This window comes from Cygnus olor, chromosome 8 (genome assembly GCF_009769625.2).
Source record: "Cygnus olor isolate bCygOlo1 chromosome 8, bCygOlo1.pri.v2, whole genome shotgun sequence".
NCBI lineage: Eukaryota > Metazoa > Chordata > Aves > Anseriformes > Anatidae > Cygnus > Cygnus olor.
In genome coordinates this window covers 23,529,918-23,556,642 of record NC_049176.1, presented here as the reverse complement: position 1 = coordinate 23,556,642, position 26,725 = coordinate 23,529,918, and the positions used below count along the sequence as shown (strand labels likewise).

General features: G+C 47.0%; 1 protein-coding gene across 3 annotated transcripts; it reads left to right on the top strand.

Moving 5' to 3' along the window:
* The first annotated feature begins 463 nt into the window (after positions 1 to 463).
* DMBX1 (diencephalon/mesencephalon homeobox 1) lies at positions 464 to 26,157 on the top strand. Of its 3 annotated transcripts, none has more exons than XM_040565787.1 (5): positions 464 to 572; positions 13,442 to 13,606; positions 17,667 to 17,861; positions 19,117 to 19,471; positions 19,927 to 26,157. In XM_040565787.1, the coding sequence occupies exons 2-5, from the start codon at positions 13,454 to 13,456 to the stop codon at positions 20,325 to 20,327; spliced, it is 1,104 nt and encodes a 367-aa protein (XP_040421721.1). In that variant the 5' UTR covers positions 464 to 572; positions 13,442 to 13,453; the 3' UTR covers positions 20,328 to 26,157. The 3 variants fall into 3 exon arrangements, with proteins under 3 accessions (XP_040421721.1, XP_040421720.1, XP_040421722.1); XM_040565786.1 differs by lacking the exon at positions 464 to 572 and adding an exon at positions 1,099 to 1,166; XM_040565788.1 differs by lacking the exon at positions 464 to 572 and adding an exon at positions 1,099 to 1,166 and having other exon boundaries at positions 13,442 to 13,607; positions 17,683 to 17,861.
* The last annotated feature ends 568 nt before the right edge of the window (positions 26,158 to 26,725 follow it).

Sequence of the window (26,725 nt, the reverse complement as noted above, 5' to 3'; positions counted from 1 at the left end):
GCTGCGCCAGCTCTGTAATTAACGCTGGAAGATTATTGCCCCCAAAACACACCCCAGCACACAGGGGGATACCGGGGAGAGGAAAACTTCAGGGTCTGCTCCAGCGTGGTGCTAACCACGGGGCGGGGGGGGCACGGCTTCCCTCCCCTATGTCTTACGGCCCTCATCACCCCCCCGGCCCCGGGTCTAGCCCTCCTCCCTCCAGCGGCATCCCATCCGCTCCCGGGGATTTAATTAGGCGTTTACACCTCGGCTTGGAGTAAATGACTGGTAAGAAGAGTTGGGGGGGGGGGGGGAGAGAGGATGGAAGGGGGGGGGGGGGGGGATGTATCAGCAGCCCCGTTTTGATTGACAGGATGGAGAACCATTGAAAATCCTGCTGGGTAGCTCCCGGGTCGCTCTGAAGCTCCTTTTAAAAATCCTTCTTCAATGCAGCCTCCCGGTAGATGGCAGCTCCGCCGGGCGCGGAGGCAGCGCGCAGGCACCGCGGGCGGCCGGGGTAGGGCGCGCCGCGCTCCCACGCGTGGCGGCGCTCCCACGCGGGAGGACGGGCTGCGCCGCCGCCGCCCCAGGTAAGACCCCCACCCCCAGGCTTCGGTTGTCCTCGGGGGGGGGGGAATAGGGCTCGGTCGGGGGGTCCGCTCGCGAGTGGGGAGCGCTCCGGGTGGGGGAATCCGCGGAGAAGCTCGCAGGGGTGCGCGCACCGCGGAGAAGCGCAGCCCGGGCTGCAGCGCGAGTCGCATCCCCTGCCGTCGCTTCTTAGGTTTTGTTTTTTTTTTAATCTTTTGCTTTATTTGGAGTGTACGCTGCTTTCTCATTTTTACTCTTTTAAGGCAAAACCCCAACTATCAGCCCACGCGAAGCCCGCTCCGGTGCGGGTGGGGATAGCGCGGGGGCCGCGCATCCCTTCCTTTGCCGGGCTCCGAGGGGGGAGCGCAACTTTCCCCCCAATTTACATAATGATGTTTTAATAAGGTGAGAGCCCGCCGGCGGCAGAAACTGCCCCGAGTGGGGCCGGGTGCCTTTGGTTTGCTTTATTTTTTTATTTTTTTTTCCCGGTGCTGCTGAACTTGAGTGAGGAAGGGACCGCGTGGGAGGGCACGATTCCGGCAGCGCTAAGGGATGTTTCTACGGAAAATCATCCCCCTGCACCACCCCTTTGCAAGGTTAGACGGCAAAAAAAAAAAAAAAAAAAAGGGACGGGGACCCGCCTGCAAAGAGCTGGGGGCCCGACCCCCTCCCCGCTCTGACTTTAAGAGGTGTATAAATCCCGGACCTGCGCTGTCGGGCTCGGGTGATAAATTAAGGGCTTCGCAGTCGAAACCTATTTACACCTCCATTATAGGGCTAACCAAATGGGGATCAGCATGCATATTTTTACCGCAAGAGAGCTCATACATCTCCGCCAGAGTCGCCCCTCGGGCCATGGGATAACAGCTCGGGAAGGGGCGGGGTGGCGCAGCCAGCACTTGGTCGGGGAAAAAAAAACTCCGTGTCCCGGTGGGTGCCGGCTGCCGGGGCACCGCAAACCTGCCGGGGGGCGAGGGTGACCTCCCCGGGAGGGGGGTCCCGCCTGGGGATGGGGGGGGCACGGGCTCTTTTAGGCAAAGCGAAGCGCTCCGGGAAGTTTCTCCTCCGTGGGAGAAGCGGTTTAAGCCCTAGACCCGCCGTGACTTTCTGCTTTTATTTATTCATTTATTTGTTTATTTATTTATTTTGGAGAAGGGGGTGGGAGCGCCCCCCTACCGGAGCCCTGGGGTCCCCCCAATCCTCCCCCGGCTCTCCCCGGCTGCTCTTTCCGTTGATTTCCAGGTGGACTCGCGGTTCGGGGGGGACCCCCGTCAGTACGGGGAGGGAGAGGGGGTCAGCGCATCCTAGGCCAAATTCCCGGTGTCCCTAAGGATCGCCTCGGTCTCAGCGAGCCCGACAGCAGAAAGGGGGAAAAATCCCTCGTTTTCTACGGGGATGCGCGCACCCCGCTCCCTCTCCAAACGAAACGCGGAGCCTGGGAGCCGGGGAGGGCTCGGCCCCCAAATCCCTCTCCCATAGAGGGGGGGCTCGGTGGGATTCGGCCCCCCACACGCCTCTCCAGCCGGCCGGGCTCCGGCTGAGTCCTGCTCTCGGGTTCGTCTTCCAGAGCCAAGGGGGAAAAAAAAAAAATCTTTCCCCCACCGCCCCATCCCGTCCCCTCCGGCGGCCCCCTCCAGTTCCACTTGGTTAGCTCAAGTTTTCCATGTAAATGACAGTAATAAATATCTAATCATGTCCCGCAGCTATCGGCGGCTCGCCGAGCAGCCGGCATTAATGAGACATCCAGGGGAAGAGGGGGGAAAGAAAAAAAAAAAATCAGAATTACCAACAAGGAAAGTTTTTTTTTTTTTTTTTTTTTTTTTTTTTCCGCTCTCCCGGAACGGTTGTTAAATGCGGAGCCGGGCGGGGGGACATGGGGGGGCTCCCCCGTTCCTCCGGAGGGGTCACACACCGGGGTTCGGCCCCCTCCCCTCTAATTAACCCCCTCCAATTAACCCGGCCCCCAGCCAAGCGGGGGGCGCGGGCGGGGTGCCCGGCCCCAGCCCCGGGGGCTGCGTGTGCCCGTCCCTGTCCCGGTTCCCCAAAAGCTGCTGGGGCCAAGAAGAGGTTCTCCTGTTTGGGGGGGGGGGGGGGTCGGGGCTAAGGCTGAAATGAACCCCTGCGAGCTGGATTTGTTCCCCTAACGCTAAACAAATGGAGTGATTACCTTCTTTCCAAACGCATCAGTCATACTACATTAAGTAGCAGAGAGCTAATTATCCCAATTAGGAGGCTGATTTATAATTAATGGCTTGGACCAAGTGATAATTGGATGTTAATGGATAACTGTTTTGTCTGAAGTAGCCTCCCGCTTCCCCGAAGGCAGGGCCGGAGGGCTTTTTCCCCCCTCTCCCTCCCTCCTCTGCCGGGAGCACAAAGCACACGGGGGAGGAAATTTGCTTGGGGGGGGGGGGAACCCCCAACACCCCCTGACCCAACTTCCCGAGCTCCCCCATGGACTTCTCACCGCCTCTCCGTGTTTCGGAGCCGTGTCCCTGGGGGGGGCTGCGCCTCCTCACCCCGCAGGCTGGGGAAGCCCCAGGGGTGCCCCCCCCGTCCCCTACAGGCGAGGGACCCCCCCAGGAGGGCAGGAGGGGGTCGCCCCAAAGGGCTGCCCGGGGCCGGGGGAGTCACGGCGGGGATCTGCAGCTTCTCCCTGCTCCGTGTGCATCCCTCGCACCCGAGCAACCGGGAGTTTTTAGGGCACAAAATTCGTGAAAGGGTAAAAGTGACTTCAGCTCCGAGCTCCCCCCGTGACTGATGAGAGCTTGGATTGAATTACACCAACGCACTCAAGGCAAAAATGTCTGAAATTGGGCTGTCGAGCCGAGCCAGTCGGTGTGGCTTTCCAGCTTTCCCTGCTAATTTCACGAGATCCCGATGCCCAAATGGGATGTTCTCCTACTCGCGCAGCTCAGGGGGCTCCTGCAGAGATCTCCCCGGCTCAGAAAACCCAGCTGTTTCACCCAGCTGTGCAGATGCTGCTTCTCCCCAGCTACCTGCAGAGCTGCAGAGGCTTCCCGCTGCTCGGGGAGAAGGGCCGGGCAAGTTTGGCACAATGTAGGCGCAGAGGGAGCGAAGGCAGCGGGTTTTGTTCCCCGTGTCATGCCTTTCTCCTATAAAAGAAAGTTTCGTTGAGAAAGAGGGGATCCTAATGAAAGGAAGCCAGAGAAAGCAGCACCTCTGTCCTCCCCACGACCAGCCCTACAAAACAAAGGTGCTGCAGGAGAGGTCCGGGACCAGGCGCTTCCGATGCGGCTACCTGCTGGCTCTGCTGCTGCAGCAATAGGTAAGCCCTTTAGAAAGAAGTAGCCCGTGTTTTCTGAGAGAGCACTTAAATTACTCGGCCTGAGATTTCTCAAGGGCACCCCAAAATTCAGCTCAAGTTGGAAATGCTTCTGGAGAGGCAGTGACAAATGTCAGCTGGGTTTGAGCCCTTTCTAAAGGTTCGGTGCTGATGTCCAGTGCCCATGTCAGAACAGAAACATTTACAATTACCTCGTGTTGTTTGGCAAAACCATTAAGTAGGAGAAATGCTGAGGAGCAGGGATACAATAAAACCCTGCTTCACCACTCCAGCACAGCTACTGATAAATTAACCTACTCCTGGGGAACATCCACTGCCACATGCTTGTTGCACAGCTTGGAGAACTCTCTGAAATGCAGCTAAATACGTAGGCATTAATTCATGGTGCACCAGGGTTAGGCAAGATCCTCAGGTCTTGTTCCTCCAGTTCAAAAACTGCTGGGATTTTTTTTTTTTTTTTTTTTTTTACATTGACTCCATTGGGTTTGGGATCAGGCCCATGATTTATGATTTCTAAAGCATGCCTGGCACAGCCAAAGCTCCTGGGAAGGAGAAGGTCGCCGAGGGAGGGATGGGAGCCGGGACGGGGCTGCTGGCAGGGACCTGCGGTTCTCCCAGCGGTGGTGAGCGGGTGTTTGTAGCCAGGAGCTGTGGGTGGGCCACAGCACAAGCGTGGTTTATTCCTGGTAGCTGCTGGCACAGCTCTCCTGGGAGAGATTGCATAAAGTGAGTGCTGACTTGGGAAACACTGCTTCAAACTGTCCAGATGACAAAATATCAAGTATTTTTAGGGAGAAAAGAGTGCTTGGGAATTCCACTAGGATCCTCCAGGAAGGGGAAGCCAGGTGATGTGACGGGGCTTGGGGGGTGCATGTCCAATTTCTGCAAAGGGAGCTGCGGGAATTGGGCGTCTGCAGCTGCTTGATGCCAAACAGCTGGGTGAGAGTGCTGCAGGGCTGCGCATCTCCCTGCAAAACCCAGCACTGAGCTGCTCTGCCCATCTTACGGCTCCTTAAGGCTCAGATCACCTGCCGGTGGCCAAAACATCTTGCTTACCTTGGCAAGTGTGTTTAATTCAGTATATCTATCCAAATGCTTACGGGAAAGGCAGCATCGCATACACCCGTGGTTCTGCCCTGATGCTGGCTCCAAGTCGTGGCCCGCTTTTAGGGGGACAGAAGTCTTCTTCCAGCCCCTTGTAAAAGTCATGGAGCACAAGTAGTTTTTTTTAGTGGTGGGAGGAAAATTAGTGTTATCTCTTGTAACGAAGGAAAATTCAAATCTTCTGTCCTATTCTTTTAAGGTATTAAAAGTTCTCCACAATTTTATGGCTTGCTGGAGCTGCCTTTTAGGATTTATTAATTTTCTTTTTGGCTTGCCTGTCATTATGCCTTATAGCTGACCCTAGACTGAGCAGAAACAACTGCCACCATGTGTTTTGTGAGTGTAGTTTTCAGAGCCCTGCAAACACCACCTGCAGGGTCAGAGCCAGCCGTACCTGCAGAAGCAGCCAGGGTTCAGGCTTTCAGCTCCTGTTCCCTACAGAATTAGCTACTTCTTTTGATCTGTCCAAAATCAGCTTCAAGCCAAACTGTGCTCGGTGTCACAGCCTTGCAGCTTTTCAGCTAAGCAGCTGAAAAAGCACCCAGAAATGTCATTTTTGTGCCAAGGGAGGCGAAGTCCAATGCTGTGGCACAAACTGCTGCATGTCACAGAGGTGTGTTCCTATTTGTCTCCCATGCCTGACTGCTCTCAGTTTAACGCCCAGAGCTCATGGCTCACTTGAGAAATCGAGATGGGTGGAGAAATGACCCTCCTGCCCTGCCTGCCCCTTCCTTCTGCCAGAAGCTGCTGCCCGGAGGAAGAGTGGAGGGGACCCAGCATGTGTCCCCACCTCAGCCCAGCATCCCTGTCCTGGTCACGTCACGGGTAGGAACCTCCAGGACGTTGCTGCATCTTCCAGGGGCATCAGAGATTTCCCCCCAAACCCCACCACCAACCCAGCTGCCCCAAGGGGCTGCCTTCAGGCTGCTCAATTTGATCTTGCAAGTGATCTGCAGCCAAATACGCTGCAGAAAACTGTCTGGGGGGCAGAGAGCAAGCCATGAGCTTCCTCTTGTGCTGCCCTGAAGGGCAGGGTTTGGGATTTCTGGGACCTCTCCTGTTGTCCAGTTTGGAAAATTTGCGTTGCCAGCACTAAGGCGAATGAACTGATGCTTCTCAAGCAAAGCCATTTTCACTATAGCGAGAGGAAGGGCTGAGCCAGAAAAACCACATACAAATACAACTAAGCCAGAAACATGCTTGTTTTGGAAAGGGTGAGGGAGAAAGTACTTTTTTTTTTTTTTTTTCCTTCATATAAGCAGCCAAGTTAAACACTTTAAGCTGTTTGTGAAGTCAGTAGTTTGATCGCTTTCAAGCACTTCAAGGCTACTCCACGTGTGGGATTCAGGGAGATGCAGCCGTGGCAGGGCTGTAAGAGCCTGGCTGCGGCACGATGCTGCCTGCCGTCCACAGCCACAGATGCAACGCAGGCAGAGCCGGGCCCTGCGTGCTCCTGCTCCTCGGGGCTGGGCTGGGCTGCAGGCTCTGCTTTCCACTGCAACGTTAGCTGTAAGAAATCTGCCTAAAAATATGTGCTTCATTTTTTTATTTTTTTTTTCTGTTGACCGAGCTGGAAGCAGACCAAGATCCTGAAACTAGAGCTGAAGTGATGTTCAGATTAAGAGCTTTTCTTATTTGCCCAGGAAAAATGTTTCTGCTTCAACATGAATTATAAAATCTTTTATTGAGGGTTGAATGCTGCTCCGAGGGAGGTTTGTACCAAGTCGATCTGCACGCACTGATCGTCACCTGTAAGTTACGGTAAGCAAGAGATCCAGCGCCACAGTGATGCTTGGTGATCCCAGTCCTGGCTCTACGTTGCTAATCACTGGCATCCAAGTCTTAAAAATTGTGCCTGACAAAAGCAGTGACAGTGAGGGTGTCTTAATTCTATTTATTTTATTTTATTTTGGGCTGTCCTTCAAAGTGCACCTCCGCTGACACAGACAGTGGAAATTCTTTTGCCAGGAACTGTCTAATCAATCACTTGGTGCTGTTATCTGGGGCTCTGGGGAGGGGGGAAATGCAATTTCACAAAAGCCTTAAATAAAAACCACAGCGACTGACGAGAGCTACCTCTGCCAGCCAGGCCCTGCTATCCCAGCCGCTCGCATCCTGGTGCCCGAGCTGGTAGAGCCGTGCAATGGAACTTACCCCCCACCCCAAAAGGATGCTCCGAGGCTTGTTTCTTAAAACTTACACCCCCCTCAGATTCCCTTATACTTCTGCTACAGACAAACGAGCATTGCAAAGGCAGTTACTGCACTCTTCAGCATTAGAGCTCTGAAAAAAAAAGAGAATTATTTGACAAAAACTGCTCTTAAACTGCAGTATTTCCAATTTCGACTGCTAGCAATCTTCTCGGTTTTCAGGAGAAAAAATATATTTTTCATTTTAAAGGCCAGAGGAAGGTCCAGCTGGCTTGTTGCTGAAGTGGGGTGGAACAGTGATAACAAGGTCGGTCGTCGTAGCTGAATGTGAGTTCCGAGGATTTGTGTAATAACTCGGGTTTTGCTTTTGGTGGGTTGCAACTTGTTCAAATAGACCAGAGGTAATTAAGATCTCACTCTGGCCTAAGAAATTAACTGCCTTTAGGTCTGGGAATGTGCACAGGTGTAAAAATACAGCAGGTAGATTAGAAACAGGGAATCGATTTTTAAGAGCTATTCTCAATTCCTTTATTTCGGCCACAAGAAGAGCCCTCCAGAAGGCTGTTTTTATGGTGCGTGTTGCTCCCAGACTTTGACATCTGAATGAGAAAATATGATGTGTTGCAGTACTTGAAGTTATTTATATTTCACCCACTACAAAGGTGAGATTGCCGAAAGTCTAAGGAAACAATCTCACGTGAGGAACAAAACAGATTTATAGCATGCTGGTTATTATCTTACATGATTTTGGACTTTTATATACCTTAAAGATTTAGGGACATAAGAAAAATAAGATTGAAGAAAACCTCTTGCAAGGATCATTTATTCAGCACCCCCTAGGTATGTAATTCATTTAGTACCAAATACATATAAACCCTCTGTCTGTGCATAGATGGAGCCTCTTTTCCTAGGCTGTCAGATAAGCAGGGACAGATTCGTTATCCATCTTGCTGATCTGAAGCATTTCTGAACAAGGACTCAGAGCATGAAATCACAGAGCAGAACAGCCCTAGGAGCGGGGGAAATATTTTGTTGTGATTTTATTTTTGATGAGGCTTATCGCCGGCAGTGATAACGGGAACAGTGTCAGCACAAACTGTTTTCTGTCCTTCCCTGCTAATAGTGACCAGATTCCTGCAGTCGGCGCAGAGAAACGCAAGCAGTGATTTGCACCGACCGAGCAGGTGCTGCCTGCACTGTGCCAGGCTGGAGGACTGCAACTTTGCTTTATAGGTGCCGGGGCTGCTCCTATTTTTCTGTCACCTGCAGGGCCCTAAATGCCAAGGCACAGGTCACAGATGAGAGCCGAGGTTTTCTTCCACTTTTTGTTTCCCCTGATGCTTTTCCCATTGCCAAGCTGTGTCTTGCTTCCAGGTGCAGACCCGATGCAATGCAGAGCTCTTCCAAACCCCATGTGCATCTCTGGCTCATCTCTTTTCATCAGAAATGAACTATGGCATTGAAATTCACTCCTAGCAATGAGCTGTCAAAATCTGTATGTTACTTGTTTAGTACAGCTTATTTTCTACACAAAAAAAACCACCCCAAACACCCTCCCCTTCCAACCCTCCCCAGTTTTCAGAAGGATGTAATGAAATGACCAAGTAACACCTCATGATGCCCACCAGTCAAATGCAGGCTCTGACATCCTATCCTCGACTCCTTCAAGTTAAAAAAAAAAAAAAAAAAAAAAATCAGTCTTCCTTTTAACTTTAACCTGATAGGTTTTACTTTCCCATTTTTCATGGTGGCATCTGAGTGTCTCGTATAGGTCAGTGAGTTTAGGCTCAGTACTATTTTGTGTTTGGGATGGTTTGATATTGGGAGGAGCCAGTTGAAGGGAAAAGAGAAAATGGTCCAAAGCCCCTGCAAAGAGTCGCACCCTACACCCAGCCTCAAATTCATTTCACCCAATGGCATTTTCTTGAGTATGGCAAGTGTCTTGTCCTTGGCATTTTCTACTCTTACCTGGGAAAACTGGCCAGAATAAACGCTTGAAGAAAATTCCTCAGTTTCAACAAGGGAGGTGAAAAAAGGGGGCACGTGCATTAATTCCAGGATAACACACTGAACAAAACCACTGTCTTGGTTTAAAATTGTTTCTCTCCAGAGCAGTGTTGCTGTGGATGTCCTCACCCAGGACGGCTCGCTGTGGGGACAAGCTCTGCGGCCAGCACAGTGACACCTTTGTTCACAGGCTGCAGAAATCGATACATTTCTCCCTGTTTCTCCCCTAATGAGTTTTGTCAGTTCTGTATTTTTGTTAAATGCCTTGTGTCGGCTGGCGTGTGAAGCCTGATGCTGACTGATGGCATTTTGTTGGGAGAGGTAAGGGGGTGAAATGCGGAGAGCAGAGAGCAGAAAACGTCACCCATCCCAGAATCTTGTGTGCCGTTAATACAGCTCGAGGTCTTTTTATTTTCTTTCTTTTATTTTTTTCCTTGTAGAGGGGGAAATGCAAGGTACTTCGCAGAAAACTTCAATACCACATTTAAAAACTGTTTTATTGTCCTCAGACCTGTTTCAATTACATGCATACAGAAATGCAAGCCACCAGGAATAGAAATTTTCATCTGGCAAGGAAATGTGTGGCTTTCTCCTCTTTTCTCTATGGGAACCTGAGGTTTTGGGGGTTGCTTTTGGGGAGAGATGGGTGGGAGCCGTGCTGCAGCTGGAGAAACGCAGCTCTGCTCTGGGATAACTGGATTTCCATCCCTGGCTGCTATATGTGCACATTTGTTTTGCATCAAATTAAGCATTATAAATGAATAAAGAGGGATCTGTGGGGAGGCAGAAGCTACAGGTGAGTTTTGGGGGCTAGGATGGTAATATTGGGTTTGAGAAGGCGAGGAGCAGGGAGCTCGCAGCCTGGTGCTGCTGCAGGCAGGTGGCTGCGCTCATCCTGCTCCTGGCCGCGGCTGCTCTGAGGCCCTCCAGCCACCCAGAGACATAAAAGATGCATTTGCAGATTTCGAAAATTAAAACCATCTATACAGCCAGTGGGGAGGGATCAGCTTATTTGGTTGCTTAATGAAATATAAAGATTATTTTAACCAGTGTAAGCAGTATTCGACAGCTTGTGAAACACAGCGGTGGCTTGATGAATGGCTTTCTCCATTAAAAAAAATTGCTGCATGATGTCTTTTAAATATTTAATTTATTGGGGTTGGAGTGTGCTTGGAGCTGACAGTTAAGCAGGAGCTGTTTGCTGTCTTGGTTAACTTTGCCTATTAGGTTGAATGGTCTCGCTCAGTAAAGCCAAGATATCTTCTTTTCCCCCATTTTTATACAAAACCTGGGGTGATTTTTGTGCTGCACAAGTGGCTGGGAAGTTCTGCTCATCGCCTGCACTGCAGCATGCCAGGCTGTTACCATGAACTCTGTGGTGCATGTGTACTGCACGTGAGCCCATTGTTATCAATTTTTTTATTTATATTTTTTTTAATTGATGCACTTTCTTCTAGGCCACTCGGAGGAGTTTGTTCAAGCATATGTGCACACACAGAAGTGTTTTTTAATGATCAAATAACTTAAAATCGCTCTGGAACAAGTGTTTCAGTGGAGGCCTGGGCTCCAGGCACATCACTGCAGTGCCCCCAGGTCTGGGTGTTATAGGGATATTCGCCTCCTCTCCCTGTTTGTTCTTCCCTGAACTTGCCAGGTTGGTGCAAAACAAGAGCATGCAAGGGGATTAGGAAATAAACAGGCATTTCTGTGAGCTGGGGAGCCAAAGACACTTGGCCTCCCACGTCTTTCTTAGCCAGGCTGAGCTTCAGTGTGGATTCTCCGGTGTCTGTTAGGGACTGAGGTCTGGCAGCAGTCCAGGACACTTAACAAGCCGTGTGTCCTCACATGGCTGCCACAAAACACCCAGGAACTCCTCCACTCTGCAGGCCAAACCTGGCAAAACTGCCTCAGGCACTGCTAGAAGTATCCGTGGTGGGAACCTGCAGCGAGCTCCAGCCTGACCTTCCTCCTCCAGGTGACAGGACATGTCTTCTGGTGGCCACACTGACAGCACGTGTCACTGGAACACACTCCTGTCCCTTAGCACATGCCACAATTCTGGCATTGCTTACATCTTCCCTGAGCTCGGCTAGAGCAGAGCTGTGGTATCCTTGTGGATGGTCAGCATCCAAAAATACCCATTGTCACCCTGACTCAGTTCAGAACGTTCTCTTCCACTGGAATGAATGAAACCTCGATAAAGTGTAGATGATGGCTGAACTGATGATTTTATTTGGGGATTTTTTTTTCTTAAAAATAAGCTTGAGTGAATTTTGAAGTGAAATATCTTGAAAATCAATTCAAAATTAATTGCTGGGATATGTTAAAGCAGATCGAATTTTTTTTCCCAGTTTTCACAACTAGCTACAAAATACGTATCAGGCCCCCTTAGACGCATTTTTCAATAAATCAACTATTGATATTAAAATTATCTGTATGCACATTCAAGTAGGAGGTACATTTTTTGCTTATACTTTCCTATTGGATAATATAGGAAAGGATGTGACCGGTAACATGTGACTTGGGGCACAGGGATGTGCCTGGCATCATGCAGAGTGAAGTGGGAGGTAGGTTCTGGATAGCCACAATGAGGCTGGATGGTAGATCACCAAATTACCAGCTTTTAATTACTGCAGCTTCTTGGAGAAGACGATACCAAAAGCAATGCTCATGGTTGGGACACAGCATCCCCCAGTCAAAAGCAAACATCCTAGAGGCACAAGAACCACCCCGGAGCTGTCAGGGCATTGGAACAAGCCCCCTCCCCACGCCTTCCTGCCTCTGCTTCTGGGCACCACAACTTTGAGGTGCTTGAAAGGGTGAAGGCAGAAGATGCCTGAGGTCGTTGCTAGACCCTACAGCACAGAATTCAGTTCTTTTCCCAGGAGCTACAGCTTGGTCTCTGGATGTTAAACAAGTTTACTCTGTGTCCGTATGTCATACATTAAGGTTTTGCGGGAGATTATGGGAAATTGGAGCAGTGGGGATAGTGGGACCAGTGATTGTCCAGTCCCAGAGGCTCACCATCGCTCGTGTCCACTCCTCCTCCTTCACTGAGGGTCAGTCCTTCACGGTGTAAATCCTCTACATGCAAAACTGAAGGTCTTCAGTCATGAGTATGAGATAAAAGAGTCCCCACTACTGGAAAAAAAAAAAAAAAAAAACACACAACGTAATTTTTCATACTAACAGCTAGACACAAAACTTTGCTGTTTAATGCATCAGGTTCCTACAAAAATCATGGGAGCTGAACCACCTCCCTCCAACGATCAATGTCCAAAACTGTTTTCTACGAGGTCGCCTAGATATCCTATCTGCTTTCCTAAAGCTAGTGCAGCTGGACCTGTTTCTCTGAAGGGTCATTCATTACACTGACTTTCCAGACGATGACTTGCTGGTGTAAGTGGAGTTTTTGAAATTTTCTTTTGTGGCAAATGTTTCACAACGTCCTTTCTGATGTCTTATGAACCACAGAAATGGCATCCTTGAGGCCCTCAGTCATTTATAACACGGGTGAATGAAGCATTGCTCAGCTTTTGGGATCAATATTAGCTCAGTTTTACAGATGGCCTGTAAGGAAAAACAGCTTGAAGTTTCATGCAGAGCCCACTGTAGAAACAAACAAACAAAAAAAAATTAGTTGTTTTGTTTGTTTGTTTTCCAAATAATTTCTTTGCTATTGAGCTATGAGACCAGTATTTATTGCAAACCTTAATTCCCTCTTTAGCAGTAATGCTTTTGTCCCTATTAAGCTACAGATTTATTTTACTTTACATTATGAGTTTTCCCCTATCATTTGGGCTTTGTTATGAAGACCCTTAAGAAGAATGAATGGAAATAAATTACATGAGTGGGTTCAGATAAAAAAAGATAGGTTGATATCAGAGCAATGACAATATTGAACAGCTCGCTGTATGCAGTGATAGGAACAAAACCCTAGTTAGTTCTGGGATGAAGCTAAGTCAGTTCATTAATAGTAATAATAATACGATATCTTTTATTAATGTATGTACATAACAACCCTGAAAAATCCCTTCCCATTTTTTGTTCAGCATGTCGTGTGTACATACAGTCAGATGCCAGTCTCTAAGCTTGGAAGCCAGACTGCTGTTTTTAACGTGTTAGGTCTACAGGAGCTATTTTGATTCTTGCCCCAGACCCTGCTGGAGCTGCGAGGCTGGAAAAGAGCCTTGCACACAGCAGCTGAAGTTTCAGGTCTGCACTTCCAAGGCTCTGCTGAGACACCGGGACACTGGAATAGCGTGTCCCTCAGCATCTCTCTCCTCTGGTCGCTGTTTTCCAGGTTGATGTCGCCATGCAGCACTATGGAGTGAATGGTTACTCCCTGCACGCCATGAACTCGCTGAGTGCCATGTACAATCTCCACCAGCAGGCAGCCCAGCAAGCCCAGCACGCCCCAGACTACCGGCCCTCTGTGCACGCCCTCACCCTGGCGGAGAGACTGGCTGGTAAGAACAACTCATGGCTTTTGGGAAAAAAAAAGTGAGAAGGGGGTGAGAAGGAATTCAGCCCCACTATATGGGGTCAAAAAGAGAGAATAAATAAAATGATATTGCTAACTGTTTTAACAGGGGAATGAAAAATACCGGAAAGATTGACTTTGCCCTTAGCAAATAACAGCATAGTGAATATGACCACACCGTGAAGCAGATTTCCTCACTGAGGGGTCCAGGCCATCCCCTAACAGCCATCTCATGCCATCCCAGAACTGTTTGCTCTTCCACGTTGGCCCTTCTTGCAGCTACTTTTCATTTCTTCTCTCATTAAACATTCTTTCTCTCTGGAAGATAATCTTCATTTGCATCTTCTCCTGGGTCTCACCTTGACCTACTTCTTCCAGGGGATCCCACCCAGCTTGGGTGACGCTTGCAGGTCCTGCTGGCTCCCTGTCTATTGTTCTTGTGTTTTGCCTTCCATAAAAGAGCTTTTTTAGGCTCAAAGGAGGTCACATGTGGCTTTACCCAGAGGCTGTTATTCACACAGTATTGTTGCCAGTGGAATGTCAGGGCAGAAGCTGCTGCTTCAGAGTATCTGATCTGTTTGCCTGTGTTTGACCGTGGGTGTAACAGCACTGCGTTCCTACTGGCATTAAAAGGAAGTGCAAGTCCATGTAGTTTTTATGATTTGGTAGAGGGATTTGTTCAAAAATGGTTGATGGAGAGTTGAAAATATTTGGTATGGTAGGGCAAATATATCTACATTTCAGCGTACCGCAGAATCACCAGATCCAGCTGAGATCATCAAAGTCTTCTGCAGTGCGAATGGTCAGCAGCTGCCACATCACCGTTTTGGTCAGGGCTAGGATGCGGTGTGGTAGACCAGGCCTGATAACAGGAGGGATGCAGAAACACTGCATTAGTACGCTGAAGCTAAAGTAAAAAAAGTTGTTGTGGATGTGATTCTTGAAACCTTCCCAGAATGGACACATTTTTCCTGGCTGTCTAAAAACTGCTCATCTGCTCTGAGCAAGCTTTCTAGCTGTCCAATATTTATGGGGAAAAAAAGGAAGAAAAAAAAAAAAAGTGGAGTGACTCCTTTCAGCCTAGAATAGGTGGAAGATACGATCTATCCAGACAAATTTAGCAGGCTAAATTTAAGAGACATAGGTTTAAGGCAAGGTGAGGAAGCAGAAGTTCCAGGACAGTCCTCTTAAGTGAGCAGTACACAAAGGCAAGGTGTATGGATCAGTGAACCACTGCTGACTCTCTAATTCTCATGCCAGTAATGTTTCTTTATGCATCTGCTGAAGGAGTAGTGACCACCTTACAAGGTTCCTCAGACCACTTACTGTGGCTTGTGGGATCTCTGGGGGGCTGTAGGACAGAGGTGGGAGTCACTGTCCTCATCAAAAGGGATCCAAAGCGGGATCAAGGAGACCTAGACTCTAATCCTGGCTCTGCCACTGAGGTGCAGACTGATGACAGGTGGACACTTTCCTTGTCCTGATAATCCACCTCCTCCTGCCCTCACCCTTTCAGCACGTAGGTGGTCAGAGGGGAGATGATGATCCCAAACTCCATTATGTGCCTTGCAGACCTTGCATCTCAAGGTGCTCCTTTCCTAGACACAAGATTTTTGTAATCACCTGTATCTTTTACACTAAAGCATGGAGGACTTAATGTTTTTGACCCTAACTAGGGTAAAAGCAGAGGAAGATTTTCTTTTTTAAAAAAATAAAAATATAAAGATTAAAAACTCTTACCGTATTGTTGACTGGGAGATTCAATTGGTTTTCTGACCTCTTAACTTTAAAATTAATACCCCACCTGGAAGCCTTTCTGAATTAAATCTCACAGTCCCCTTGTCCGCTTCTTTTTGGTGGGAAAGGCATTACATACCTACGAGCTGGTTCCTTTGCAGCTGCTTCACATTCTGTTACTTCTGAATATCTTTCAGTGCAGGGTTATAGATCTCATTTGCCTTCCAGGGACAGTCAGAATAAAGCAGCGCAAAAGCAAACGACCTTAAGTCAGAAAACAGAGGTTTCTGATTGTAACTGCAAGGCCTCACCTGCAATTTATATTCTCCTTCTTGCACAAAGCCTGAAAACATAGTTAAAACATTAAAATAATTGCTGGTTAGCTCTAGTTGGAGTGGCCAAACTTAATGCATGAGCTGCTGCCTCTGGGGAGCTGGTAGGTCTAACCTTTACTCTCAAAATTCAGGAATATTGTAGCCTCCAGGTAGGGTGTTAAACCAACGTCCTTTCTCCTTATTTCTTGTACTTGAAACATAAATGTTAGCTTTGAAAAACGTTTCAGGGTAGCTTCGGTTTCTGCTCCTGGAACGTTCCTGCTCCCAGCCTGGCTGCACGGTGCGCTGTGTCTCAGCACGTGAAGGATGCCGCTGCTGCCTCCAAAGCAGCAGCTATTACCAGGGGTTTAACTCTCCCAAGAGCCCCAATACCTCGAACACAAAAGTCTCTTGTATGCAACCAAGACTGTATTGCATTTGGCCGAAGACCTTTAGCCCGATCACGTCTTTTCCAGGTTGCCAAAACCACACTGCTTTGGCCGTAGCCCAGAAGGGCGCTACAACTGCTGACCTAGAATGGAACAGCTGGAAGTTTGGAAGAGGAATGCTCGAGCGGTGCAGAGCTGATTTGCTATGCTCGTTAGCTGACATATTTGGAACCCAGCTCTGTGGTTCTGGGACTGGCCTGGCAGCAGGTTTTGTTTTATTGTTTACATTCATGCCACGACGCTCGTGACAAAAGCGCAAAGAAACAGCAGCAAGAGCCTTCATCTGGCTCCACGCATTGATAATGCTGACTTTTCTTCCTGTTAGGTTGTTTTCTAGTGTGTTTATCCCTCCCTTCTACTGGAAGTCACATTCTTAACCGAATTAAAAATGATACAAGACACTGCTAAAGTTCTTTCTGCATTTTCCTCTTTGAGAGCAAACCTCTCGCCAGACTATTTCATTCCAACGCTGTAGTACAACATGTCCCAACTTGCATAATAAAGGGATTTTTTTTTTCATTTTAAAATAGCTTTTTTTCATTGATTTAAGATCTTTCTACTCCCGCTAACTGTTGTGCAATAATAACGCCTGCGGTAAAATAATAAGCCCTTAAATGTGGGCCTCAGATTTTCCCCAGTCTGAATTTCTTCTCTGCCCTCAATTTTGCAAGCAGGGTTTGCAAAGTCAGACACTCTGAGCAGCATCTCTACTGAGAAGGGCTCAGCTCATGAGCTCTGGACTTGCAATCAGTGGAGCTGGGTTTGGTTCTTGGCTGCTTTTTCCACCCCAGATGCTGGAGAGTGTCTGTGCTCAGTAAAGCACATGCTTTCAGGCTAAACACATAAGCTCATGAGCTTAAGTGCTTTCCTGAACTGGAGCCCAGAACTGCTCTCCAATATCATGGCTTGAAGACTACGGCGAGCTACATACAAGACACTAAAGAAGGGCCAGCTCAGCCTGGTTTCTGGGAAGATGCATGCCTCCTAATGCAGCTGCAGCCAACAAAATAGGCTCAGGGCATCTCTATTTGAGCTGCATGGCCTCTTCCCACTGATGAGCACACCACATCATGGCAGCACTGAAGCCTACCAGAGCTCTGCCCATGGCTTCAAGGAGAACATCACACACAGTGTTGGGCCCTTCTGATTACAACAGTGAATCTTCCCTCCTTGTTCTTAATTGTGTTTCTTAATGAAAGAGCCTTATGAGGCTTATGACATGGTGGGGTCTGCACATATGCATGTCCTGCCCCACTGGCATTGGAGCAGGTTGGCTCACTTCAACCAAATTTAGCATAGGAGTCTCAACAGTTTCCACATCTGTCTTAGAGTTTCTCACACTGGAAGAAGCTTTCTAGCCAGAAATTTTACCTCCTCAGACATCTCAACTAGCCAGCAAAATGCATACATGGGTTTTATTAAATCTAGAGCCCATGAGAACACTATTTTTTAGGTTCAGGTTCATCGGGTGTTAGCAAGTGCTTTATTCGATTGTTAGCATACAAATTCCAATAATTAAATTGGCCACTTTTCTTGTCTTCCAACGGCTGTACATTTCAAGACATCATTTTGGAGGCACGTTATGGATCCCAGCACCGCAAACAAAGGCGAAGTCGCACGGCCTTCACTGCCCAGCAATTGGAGGCACTGGAGAAGACCTTCCAGAAGACTCACTATCCAGACGTAGTGATGAGAGAGCGGCTGGCTATGTGCACAAATCTACCTGAAGCCAGAGTCCAGGTACTGCTATTTTGCGGGTTTGTGAGTGGGGACTAATTCATTTAATTAATGAATGTACCGGGGCTGCCAGAGGGTTGACCATCTCTCTCAATTTTTCAAGATTCTTCTAGTGTAACCAAAGATTTTGGGGGAGATAAAGTCAAAGAGGACAGGAAAAACAACAGCCAGAAAAGAGAAAGAAAAAGAAAGAAAGAAAAGAAATAAAGAAAAGAAAAAACATCCCCTAAACCATTCAACTGAAGTCTCACATATGCTAAAGAAATTCTGAATCCACAAGCATATTTTTTAAATTTAAGATTGTCTGAAGTGTACACTGGTTTTCATTTGTTCTTTCACATTTCTTTGGGGGAAATTTTAGAAACATCAACAGAAGTCTACTTATTTATTTATTTACAAGGCTTTTCTGGCTTTCTCAGAGGAGCAGAAACCCAAGTAATTCCAGCTGCTCTTTTCCACCAGTGTCAATAATTGTAACATCTCAGGCCAAGGTTTGATTTTTTATTTTTTTTTAGTTCCAGCTAATGCAACCTGCTGGTAGGGAGGTTCTTGCATTGTTGGGCTCTAAAACACTAAATAACAAGCTTCTCAGTGTGAAATGGATAAGTAGTGTAAAAAAACAAACAATTATTTTATATAAATGTCAAGATATTTTGACCTTCATCTAACCAACTAAAAAACTAAAAAACACTAAGGGTATTTGCAAATATACTTTGTCCATGTCTACTGATTTTAGTTAAAAAATATGGATTCTTCCTCCCCTTCCTTAGATTTGGTTCCAAGATATCAGCTTATGCCTGTTATGACTTATAATAATAATGACTTATTTTGACTTTTTCTTCCGCAGTTTCGGTGTGCTTAGAATTATTTTAGAATTTTTATTTTTGTTTTTAGAAATCAACATTTAGAGCACTGTACTGTAAGTCAATGCAGTATCATCATACTCAACTATAAGACATTCTGTTTGGACACAACATCCTGACTAATTTAGACAAAACAAAACAGTGAGGTGGCTTAAAGAAGAAGAAATATAAAGGCTGATATAATATATATATGTGTATTTATTGTGCTATTTGTAGAAGCACTAACAGAAGGTAGAACTTTAAGATCCAACAAAGTGGAATGGTGTTTGGGCACAATGGGCTTGCAGTACCTCAGTGCTTTGGGGTGTCCTGAAGCTCCCCAGCTGAATGATGCTACATTTGGCGCTATGCATGATTTTCACTATTTTTCTCCCTTGTTGTTTGTGACATTGAAGGTTTGGTTCAAGAACCGGAGGGCCAAATTCCGGAAGAAGCAGCGTAGCCTGCAGAAGGAGCAGCTGCAAAAGCAGAAGGACTGTGAAGGGAGCCACAACGAGGGGAAGACGGAGCCACCCGTGCTGGAGACCCAGGCCACAACGCCAGACACTGAGAAGACCCAGAGCCTCCCAAGCGAGGTAAGCACGGACCTCAATCTCACCCTGTCGGAGCAGTCGGCCAGCGAGTCAGCACCCGAGGACCAGATCGACAGAGAGGAGGAGTTTAAGAGCACTTTGGATGAGGCTAAAGTGGACAAGAGCCCTGGTGTGGACGGCAAGGCTTTGAACTGCAAGAGAGCAAGCCCAAAAGCAGGTGAGGGGCAGAATCTTGATGGCGATTGGGGCCTGGACCTGATGTTTCCAAGGGAGATGCTGGTGGTTGGGTATAGTTCCTTATTCCCTATGGCATGGATGCTTGCAGGTAGGATGCTCAGATTTGTCTTTTTGTCCCCAGCACTAAACAGGACCCATGGAGGGCATGATGTCTATTGAAGCAGGAGTGTAGAAAGGGCAAAAGCTTTCTGCTCAGATTAGAGCTTGGGGAGAGCAGTGCCCATTAGCAGTGGCAAAGCCACAGCAAAGAGGTCAACCACATTTCCAGGGAATAAGATGCCCAGTGTGGACCAGACACATTTTAGCTTTTCTGAGCTAACACAACCCTTCTCTTTTGCACTCTTGGTGCAAGAGAGGAGACCATGCTGCAGTGCAGATCATCACCTGCACCCAGCCTGTAGAAATAACCCCCATCCCCTCTGCCTCCTGCTACAGAGTCTCCCATCAGCGCGACTGTGACGCCTTCATCCAGCAGTGGCCTGGCTCAGACTCACTCCTACTCCTCCTCGCCCCTGAGCCTCTTCCGCCTGCAGGAGCAATTCCGCCAGCACATGGCAGCCACCAACAACTTGGTCCACTACTCCTCCTTTGAAATGGGGACACCGTCCGCCATGCCCTACTTGGGCATGAACGTCAACATGGCTCCTCTGAGCTCCCTGCACTGTCAGTCGTACTACCAGTCACTCTCCCATGCTCAGCAGGTCTGGTCCTCACCCATCCTGCAGGCCTCCAGCTCCCTCCCAAGCCTGAACAGTAAAACAACGAGTATTGAGAACCTACGGCTCCGGGCAAAGCAGCATGCGGCGTCCCTTGGGCTCGACACCCTCCCCAACTGAGCCACCATCACCTGCAAGACGACGCACCAGAGGTTGGCACTAAAAGTGTCACTCCTTGCCCCCCTGCCCACCCTCATCTCCTCCTGGAGTAAGGTGCTCCCTTTCAGGGAAAACTTTGCATTTGCTAACATCTTACTAGCACCGTGATTGCATCAGACATTGCTACTGGCCTGGTCTTTGCTAAATATTTAATGAGGAAGAGGGAGAGGAGGTGTTTAGGCAGGCAAACTGTCCCTCTGGACTGCCGTGAGTTAAGCCTGTCATGTTCAGAAAAAGCCCCCTCTCCTCATCCCTGCGATAATGTGCCAACTGTGTTATATACACCCTTTTTTGTTGTTGTTGAGTTCTTTGGGAAAACAAAGAGTCATGCTTTGTCTTGTACATAGTTTACGATGTTGAAAGCACCCATCACCCGTGTGTTACTGTCAGTGTTACAGAACTGTGACCTCTTTTGCTTTTATTCCCCTTTCTTTCTCAGTTTTAGTAGCTAGTATCAAAGTTACAAATCAGCCATCCTCCCGACCTCAGGTCACAGCTAGTTGCTCTTTTTGGGTCAGTGTCCTAAAGAAAAGATTTGCAAAAGAAAAATGATTTTACATTTCACCACTCCACTTCTCTCTTCTCTGCTAGAGCCAATTCTGTAACGGCCAGGAAATGATGCAAAGGTGAATTTCCTGCTTAAGCACTTCTGAAAAGGCAAGCGTTTTTCCTTTAATTTTTAATGGCACTTGTTCAAAGACAGAGGACAAAATGCTGCCGGCTAGGGAGAAAAGCAAAATCCAAATTCACAGGATTATTTTTTACTTGATTGTCTCCCCTTTGATCTTCGGTGAAGTGTAAACTCCTCTATTTACAAATTATGGGGTTTTCTTTTTGGAAAGCATTTTGGTCTAGCTTTGACAATAGAGAATAATAAAAACTTTGTATGAACTCCCACTGTGTTCATACACCATGAATTATATGGTTCTTTGACAAAACCATGATTAATGCAAGCTGTGCCTAGAAAAACGCTCAGATCACCAAACTCTACCCTCAAGCCCTGCAGCTTCAGAACCTGGTTAGCAAGTGAAAATGTAGCAAGTGAAAAATTTCTGAAATGCTGGAGGCAAAGCAGGCGATAAGCAGGGGCTTTATATTCTCTGGAGCTGAGGAGGAATAGGTAAACTTGCCAGAAGAACAAGGTTTGCAAATAACCGAAATTCACTGGCTGCAAAGTGATTTCAGTCAACAGCATGGGCCTTGTTTTACTGGAATGAGCTTTCATTTCAGTAATCAACCCAGAGTGGTTTTCCTTCTTGAGAAGCAATGTTTCTGCTGATCCAAATTACTTTTTTTTTTTTCCAAGCCAATCCAAATTATTACATTTTTTTTCCAAGCCAAATAAATCCTTTGAACCCACTGCACTGAGCACTAGGGAAGGAAGAAATCCACATCTAATCTGATATTGCCTAGGACCAACAATCCAGACCAGCTCTGTGGCAGGTGCTAGGTTTGAATCCAAAGGGTGTCAGCCGGATCTGCCACTAATGAACAGCAGAGCTGGGCTAATTCGCTGCAGACGATCATCTGGTCCATACTTGATTTAAAGAAGTGTAGATACAGCATGTGCATAGCCTACAGCCCCTCTTGCTCCTGCCTTGCTTCATACCAATGCAGAAGCCATGGGTCAAATTACCTCTTAAACACGGGGGGGCGGGGGGGGAAGAGTGTTTTTCAACTCCACTAATGCCTCTTGAAAAAACATGTAAATCCTGTAAATTGAGATGTAAGAATAGCTAAGTTTGGTGGGAAATGAGGGTTTTATCCCTCATAAAGCTGTAGCAAGAGCAGAGCTCTGGAGGGGCAGTTCCTCGACCACACCAGATTCCAAAGAAAATGGAACATCTTCCTTAAATAGTTCTGTTCTGCCAAATACTCCAATTTTGGGGTTTTCTCTCCAGCTTTAGTTTTCCTGACTTTGTCAGATCAGGTCCCGTGACCGGCAGAATTCTTTGCTTTACCAAAACCAAATGTATTTGTAGGAAGTAGATTTTTGGCTGCCACTTTCAAAGGACTCCAACTAAATTAAAACCTCTAAAGCGCATTTACTGTCTCCAAAAAGGTCCTTTGAACATCCCAGCTTTCACTTTTGTAGCAGTGGGTGCCTGTCACCCAAACTGGGGACACCAGGATAAAGCTACATCATGCAAGGCAAGGACACGGAGCGCAGGAGATAAACTCACTTGATCCAGCACTAGATTTGCTGTGATCCTGCCTGGGGAGACAGGACCTCCCCACCGAGCCATGGGGGGAAACGCTTCCCTGTGCATCAATGCAAAAACCAATTTTAATAGTCATCACCTTCACGCATCTCACACAATTCTGGTGCTTGACCCGCTTCATCCCCTGTGATACCAGTGAGATCCCTGCAACAGGCTGAGCAGACACCAGGAACTTCCCAGATGGAGCATCTGGACATTGGGATGGTGCCAGCCCAGCCCAGAAAGCAAATGGGGAGAGGGGACATCTGGATCTCTGTCACTCCCTGGGGACCTCAGTGCAGTGTCCTGCTCATCTGCCTCTGCCTGGTGCAGCTGTGTCAGAATATTTCTTATGTTGAGATTATTTTTCCTGTTCTGAATCAGGATGAAATTATCTAATATTTAAAAATGAACTAGAGAAAAAAAACTCCAAGCCATTGCCTTAAATCTGTGTAAGCCCACTGAAATATTTTATGCCAAGTTTGGTTATCTTCTTACAGTCAAAATTAACCAAAACTTCTGCAATGAGAGTAAGCTTACGGGTAATTAGAAAATTGATTTGGAAATGCAAAAACTAAGAATTTAGGCTCCCAGCTTGTAAAAGTTCCATAAAGAATTATCTGTTAAGACTCTTTCCTGCAAATTGTTTTAATGCCTGTGGGCTTTAGGACTTTTTGATTAAAAAAAAAGGGGAAAGAAAGAAAGCAGAACTCAGAAAAACATACGGAGAAACTACACAACCAATTTGAGCCTGCGTGTATAGTGTGAAGACCAAAGGGAGTGACGCTGTGTCATACTTCTTTGAATTTGAAAAAACCTAAAAACTTTACCAGTGGGAAGGACCCATGCAAATCTCCCCTGACTTGTGATGGAGGTGAGGTCTGCCTGTTCCCTGCCCTTCCACCAGCCCGAGCTACTTAGAAAATTGAAGCTGTTGATGGAGCCTCAGAAACAAAACAGAAAGAAGGTTCCCTCCCCTCTGTCCCAGCAGTGATCTGATTCATCCTAACAAACACTGAAGTTGGTGTAACGCATCTTCTTTCATCACAGGCATGAAATGCCTGGAGTGTAAGCCCTACATCCTACTCCATCAGATAAAAGCACTGCTATGCAAAAAATAAAAAAATAAAAAATAAAATCCTATGTATGTCTTTTGGATGCTGCACCAACCCAACACTGGAATATGACGTCACTGTTAAATGAAAGAAATGTTCCCCAAATAAATGTAGAGCATGGCACAGAGGCTGGGAAAGGATACACTTGGTCCTTTAAAAAAAGTGATAGAGAGACAGAAAAAAGTCTCCCTAATTCCTATTTTAAGACAGGTTCTGCATCTGGGGGTTTTCCTCTGCCAGTCTGCTCTCCTCGCTGTGGCTTTGCTGACATTCCCTCTACTTGGTGAACAAGCTGTGGATCCAGCCCCTGCTTACCGAATTTTTAAAGGTTTTAGCTATGGTCCTTGGAGGATCAGGGCCCACAAGAAAACAGGTCTCAGTATTCGGGGTAAGAGTTTGCAGCAAAATTTCTTCTTTACAAGAGATGCATGTTAATAAATAAAAGGGATGTTTAAACCGTGCAGGAGAAATATTAGATACTCACTGCCAGAGAGAAAAGACAAATTAATGATGCTGGGAGGCTGGAAATAATTTATTTTTATTTTTTTTCCATCCCCTCTTTTCCACGCCTTTTTCTTTTTCCATCTAACAAGTTTAGATACCCTTGATGTTGAATATGGGAATAAAGAACAATACAAATTTTTCCTGTACATCCCCCACCAAAAATCACCATTTACAGTGTAGGTAATACAAGAAATGTTCCCAAACATGAAAATAACTGTCAACAAATGGACCCTTCCCTGCATCCCGTTTCTCCTTTAGGTATTTCATAACGTGAAGAATTTACACCAGCTCTCGGGTTCTGCTGATGCACAGCCAAAGGGAGATGCGCAGCTTTGCTGAGGAAACATCGACATACATGGGCACAGAGGAGGGAGCTGGAGCTGCTTCTTGTCCCGTGTGCCACGGGCGGTGCTTCCATTGGCATGACAATTTAAAGCAACTTCAGGACACTTCTGAAGAGTTCATATGAAAAGGATTAAATAAGCCTCTGTAGAAAGGAAATGTAAATTCAAATCTACCATATTCTATTAGTTTAATTACAGTAGCTATGAAACATAACTCAATTAGGCTTAAAAAAATTCAATTACAGAAATTTCCTGCTGTTTTTTACAAGCTGTGTTGATTTTTCTATTTCTCCTTCCTTACCCCTCCATGTGCCCCTTGCTGATTTTTTATGATCTGTCCTAGAGCAACACAATACACCTCCTGTGTTTGCTATTGAGTTAAAAAAGCTATTTCTCCATGTAGATCTGCTCTCAACCCAAACCCATAGCAGACGGGTACGAAAAGATCGGTTCAAGAAGCAAACAAACAAACAAAAACTCCAGCGAAAAACAAGATGAAGCAACCACAAAATCCCCTGCAACGATGTGTGTGTGTGGATTTCCTGCTGTGTCCCAAATCAGCCCAGTGATGATGAAGCATCCTTTGCTTGCCAGCCCTCAAAGGCGTTCTCTTTTATTCCCAGCCACATGGACAGCAGTGGCCACGTTTTCCCCTGCTTTCTTGGGCTGCTTGAGGAGGAGACACACAGGCTGAGATGCCAATGTCTCTATATATAACCTCTATAACCTCTTCTATAAATGGAGGCCTCTTATTGATGAGGGCTCTACTTAGCACCAACATTGAGCGTGGCCTCCAGACCCTGTGAGCTCAGAACATGCCTCAGGTCACGAAGTCTTTCTGGTTTCAAAAGAACCTACCAGGAGTTGTAAAGTAAGACCCAGGCACTGCTCTGCACCACTTTGATGCCACAGGGAAGTAATTGCATCAATCCCAGTGGCGCAGTGCCAGATTCACATTGCCATAGGACAAAGCCAAGACCCAGTATTCATTTGTAAAGACTATAAGATTTGTCATGTATTAACAAAAGCGTAAAACTATTTGGAATAGTTTTGTCGACAAGCTAAAAGCCTCTGCAAAAGCTGAGAAATACACAAATGAAGCCCGTAGGCTGTTAAATAGCGCAGCTGGCACCCTACAAATGGCCAAAGCCTTTTTTAACCACTCTAGCTATCCAGCAGAGCCATCTCAAGCTGGAGAAATTTAGGCATGTCTGTGCAGTGGAAAATAACTTTTTTGGTTTATTTTCTCATGCCTGGAGGCAATCAATTTTTTTTTTCTCAGCTTCTGACCCAGGATGTCCAGTTAGCTCCAATATGTAACTGTGTTTGTGTGTCAAACCTATACTGCAAAGGAACAAAGGCTTCTAAAGGAGAACAAAAGGAAATCAAAGTAATATACTGTACAGATCGCTGTAAAATTGAGCTGTAGTGTAAGAACTTGTGCTTTAGAATTCACTATCAAGGAACTCAAATGTGTATCATATTTATTTATTCTGGTAGGTAAAAGAAGAAGAAGAAAAAAAAGAGTTTATATTCATTTCCAAAAAGCTGCAGCATGATGCTATGTACCAATTGTGCCAGTCCTGCTTTCTGTAAAATTATTGCCTGTTTTCATACGCCACTAATAAAAAAGGGGAAAAAAATGAGTTGGGTTTTTTTTTTTTTGCACATCCTTCACAAACAAGTACCCGAGCAGATTGGTAGGGTGCAGCTGCAAGCAGGCTGACCAGTTTTGCAGCTGACTGGTCTCACTGGTGGGCTGAGAGAGGTTTTCTAGCCCAAAAAACCTGGGCATGGAGCAAGGTTCAGGCACCGGTGCCCACATCAAGACCACAGTCCCCTGCCCCACGCCACCACCATGTCCCTGCTGATGGTGACAAGTGCCATTGACCACCAGCTGGGGAAGGCTGAGACAGCACCAAAAGGCCATCTGCATGGGGACGGAGGAATCAAATTCGTGTGGTTGGGGTCACAGCCTCCAGCTGAGGTGGCAATGAAAAGCTCCCTTTGGCTGAAGGACACTGAAGTGTTGGCGACAGCACCTTGGGCAGGGCAAGCACAAGGGGCTGCCCACTGGTCATCTTCCAGCACAAGCCAGGAGAAAAAGTCATGCCTGATGGGACAGCAAAAGTCATGCCTGATGGGGAGAGGCCTGACCAGAGAGCTTGGCTATAAAGTCAGCAGTGCAGGATAAA